At 49.3% G+C, this 3,620-nt stretch overlaps 1 protein-coding gene across 1 annotated transcript in view; it reads left to right on the forward strand.

The window, feature by feature from the left end:
- Taok3 (TAO kinase 3) overlaps window positions 1-1,791 on the forward strand; it is a 155,332-nt gene extending 153,541 nt beyond the window's left edge. Inside the window, exon 22 of the mRNA XM_076922572.1 lies at window positions 1,266-1,791. Coding sequence (XP_076778687.1) covers window positions 1,266-1,427 — 162 coding nt within the window. The 3' untranslated portion in view covers window positions 1,428-1,791. The remainder of the gene's footprint in view (window positions 1-1,265) is intronic.
- Window positions 1,792-3,620: the final 1,829 nt, after the last annotated feature.

The raw sequence follows: 3,620 nt of genomic DNA on the forward strand, positions 1-3,620 counted from the left end.
GCAACCAAATCAAGCAGCTCACAGCCACCTGTAACTCCAGCTCCAGAGTATTTGATGCCCTCCTCTGGCCACCACAGACACTGCACTCATATGCACATATCTAAACACAGACATAAATGACAAATGTCCTTAAAACAAGCATGACAATAAAGGTAGGCTGACATCGCAGCATATAGCAAGTGTGGCCCCTCTCACATTATGCCTGGCTCCAGACAGTGTTCTAGGAGTCTCACTCAGAAGCTGTGCATGAGCATCTCAAAGCTGGGGCTGAGGAGATGGCCCCGTGTGTAGGGTGCTTGCTGTGCAGACGTGAGGGCCTGGGTACCCCAAAGACCCACATTGAAAATGTTTAAAGCCAGGTGTAGTGGTGCACACTTAGCATCCCAGCACAGGGAGGCAGAGATAGATGGCTCCTTGGGCCTCACTGGCCAGCCAGCCTAGCCTGCTTAGCCAGTGAGAGGTCCTGGCGCAACAAGGTAGATGGTACCCAAGGACCACACCAGACATGGTCTTCTGCCTTCCATGTGAACATGCACACACATGTATGTGTACACACAAAACATCTCAGGGCCAGGGAGTTGGCTCAGCAGGTGAAGGACTTGCTGTGAATGCATGAGGACTTCATTTCAGATCTCTAGTCCCCCCCACGAAAGCCAGAGCAGAACTGGGCATGATTTGGACAGCACACCCCATAACCCTGAGCGCAGGGAGGTGGAGACACAAGAATCCTGGGAACCCTCTGGACAGCCAGACTGACTGAGGAGGACAGCAGTGTGGCCCTCAGGGCTCCATGCACTCACATACAGGTACACCTGCACACACACACACACACACACACACACACACACACAATCTCACATTGGTGACCTCTCTCTGCCTAACCTGTTAGCCCCACCTTCTCTCCCAGAGCAGCGCAGCAGTCCACTGTCCCTGCCACTGCTCCAGAATCAACTTCCTGAGGACACTGGAGGCTCCTGCCCTCCACAGCAGAGCCACAAAGTCACACAGGCTTCATTGTCCTCACTGGCCTCCTAGTGAGGGAAGACCCTGACTTGGATCAGCCCAGGCTCTGATAGCACCCACACCCCGCTGCTACTCCTAGCAAGTCTGAGACACAGTGGATCAGATCCCAGACTGGGCCTCCCTCCCTTCGGTCTAGGCTTTTCCCCACTCCTGTGCAGTGTGTGGAGGGTGTAGAGGGAAGGGGACCCCCTCACGGCCGTGGGCAAGCGTTGGCACTGAGCCCCACTTGTGTGCTTGGGCAGATTGAAGAGGAGCTGGCCGCCCTGCAGAAGGAACGCAGTGAGAGGATCAAGATTCTCCTGGAAAGACAAGAGCGAGAGACCGAGACTTTTGACATGGAGAGCCTCAGAATGGGGTTTGGGAATTTGGTGACATTAGATTTTCCTAAGGAGGACTATAGATGAGATTAAATTTTTTTGCCATTTAAAAAAAAAAAAAAAAAAAAAGAAAAAAAGAAAACAAAAAAATTCAGACCCTGCGAAACTACATTCCCCATCTTAACGGGCGCTGCTCTCACTTCACACTCTCTCTCCCTCCTTCTCTCTCTCTCTTCTTCTCTCTCTCCCTCTTTCCCCTCTTCCCCCCTCCCTCCCTCCCTCTCTCCATCCCCTTTGTCTCTTCCTACCCCTCTTCCTGCCTCCCTCTCTCTCTCTTCTCTCTCTCCCTCTCTTCTCTCTTCTCCTCTCTTCTCTCTTCTCTCTTCTCTCTTCTCTCCTCTCTCTCTCTCTCTCTCTCTCTCTCTCTCTCTCTCTCTCTCTGACACCGTGTCGCACTAGTGCCTGTTGATTCTTACTCCATCAGGGGCCCTTTCCTCCCCCCATGTCAACTTCCAGTGCTGGCCGAGACCCGGCCGCCCCTGCCGTCCACCACCCGCATCGCGGTGCCACCGTGGTTCCGGATGTTCTGCTGAAAACCTCGGAGGTGGTTTTAGGGTCTGTCAACCAACAAACGGCGATGGAACACAGATGGATGTTGCTTTGAGCAAACCCTCGTGGTCACCAACCAGTGAAAGTAAAGCAAAAAACGAAAAACAAGCAAATACCTAAAGAAACCTAAATAAATAATACATGCCAAGGGGGAGAGAGACACAAAATCCGCAGCCTTACACCTTAACCAGCTGCTGCATAACTTTATTTTATTTTATTTTTTTGGTATTTATTCATCAGGAATTAAAAAAAACAAAGTTTTATTAAAGATTGAGAATTTGATACATTTTACAGGGACTAATTGTGATGTACATATGAAGTGGTAACATATTATTACTATTTTGGGGCTGGGGTGGGTGGGTGGGGTGAAGAGATCTCGTGGTTTTTAAGAACCTGCCGGCAAGAGTTTGCCTTGCCGTAGGCCTGGTCTACTGTATCCCAGCATCCTCTGCTGTTGCAGACGGTGCGCGTACACTTAAGGAGCTCACAGAATCCCAGGAGCACAAAATTGGGCTTTGGCAAATCATGTATTTTGTGTATAGAGGGAATCTAAGGAGAGGAATTGCTTATTTTCATATTGTATTTTAACTGTTTCTCTGATCAAAATTTTTTTACTTCCTCCTCCTGTTCCTCCCCGCCCCCACGCCCACCTCCCACTTCAGTCTCTGGAGTTCAATGTCTTCTCTGTCCAATCATCTCTGTTTATTTCTCCTTCCCCTCCCCACTCCCCCTATCTGTGGTCATAAATATTCATTATTCATCCTTTCAAACTGTGTATTTTCTTACAATAAAAAATGATGAAGAGAAAAAGGCTTCACTCCTTTTGCATGCACTTAAAAAAAACTTAAAAAAGAAAACATTTTTCAGGTTCCGAGGAAGAGCATGATTAACTGTCAGGGCTTTTAATTATATTTGTAAATAAAAGTGTTCGTCACATCGCCTGGCTGTGTTCTTGTAGCAGGATTTCCCTTCCAGGTGCCTCTGGGGATGACTCTGAGGGCTGGGCCCTCCTGGAACTGTGCTACAGGGCCTCGGCTGCTGCTCCTCCTGGAAGGATGCTGAGGTAAAGCCGAATCTTCCAGTTTCTTCTGGACCGAGATGGAGGAACGCTGTTTGACATGCTCAGAGAGGCCGCCCCAGCCTGGGCACCCCTAGCCGTAGAAGCAGGAGCCACACACACTGTGTAGAGCCTCCCGTGATCTCAGGCAAGAGGACTGGACCCCACGAAGAAAGGCAAGCTGTGGAGGACGCATGAGAGTACTCCCACTGGAAACTGTCCCACCGTAGCCCAGACTCCATCCCCTCCTGGGTCTTTTCCCTGGAGTAACTATATAGTAAAAACTGCACTTGAGGGATATGGTTTGGGGGTCAGGACAATTTCACACCTGTAACCTTAGCTCTGCAAGCCGGGCATATTGAAAATTGGATCTTGCTTTCTTGTCATCTTTGTCTGTCTGTCTGTCTGTCTTTTTCTTTCTTTCTTTCTTTCTTTCTTTCTTTCTTTCTCTTTCTCTCTCTTTCTTTCTCTCTTTCTTTCTTCTCTACTCTACTCTGGGTTTTGTTTCAGTGGGTTTTTTTTTTCCTAGAACTCACACTGTAGACCAGGCTAGCCTCCAACTCACAGAGATCCTTCTGCCTCCACCCCACCCCCACCTCCCGATGAAAGGCTGG

The sequence above is a fragment of the Arvicanthis niloticus genome, chromosome 24 (genome assembly GCF_011762505.2).
Source record: "Arvicanthis niloticus isolate mArvNil1 chromosome 24, mArvNil1.pat.X, whole genome shotgun sequence".
Classification (NCBI taxonomy): Eukaryota; Metazoa; Chordata; class Mammalia; order Rodentia; family Muridae; genus Arvicanthis; species Arvicanthis niloticus.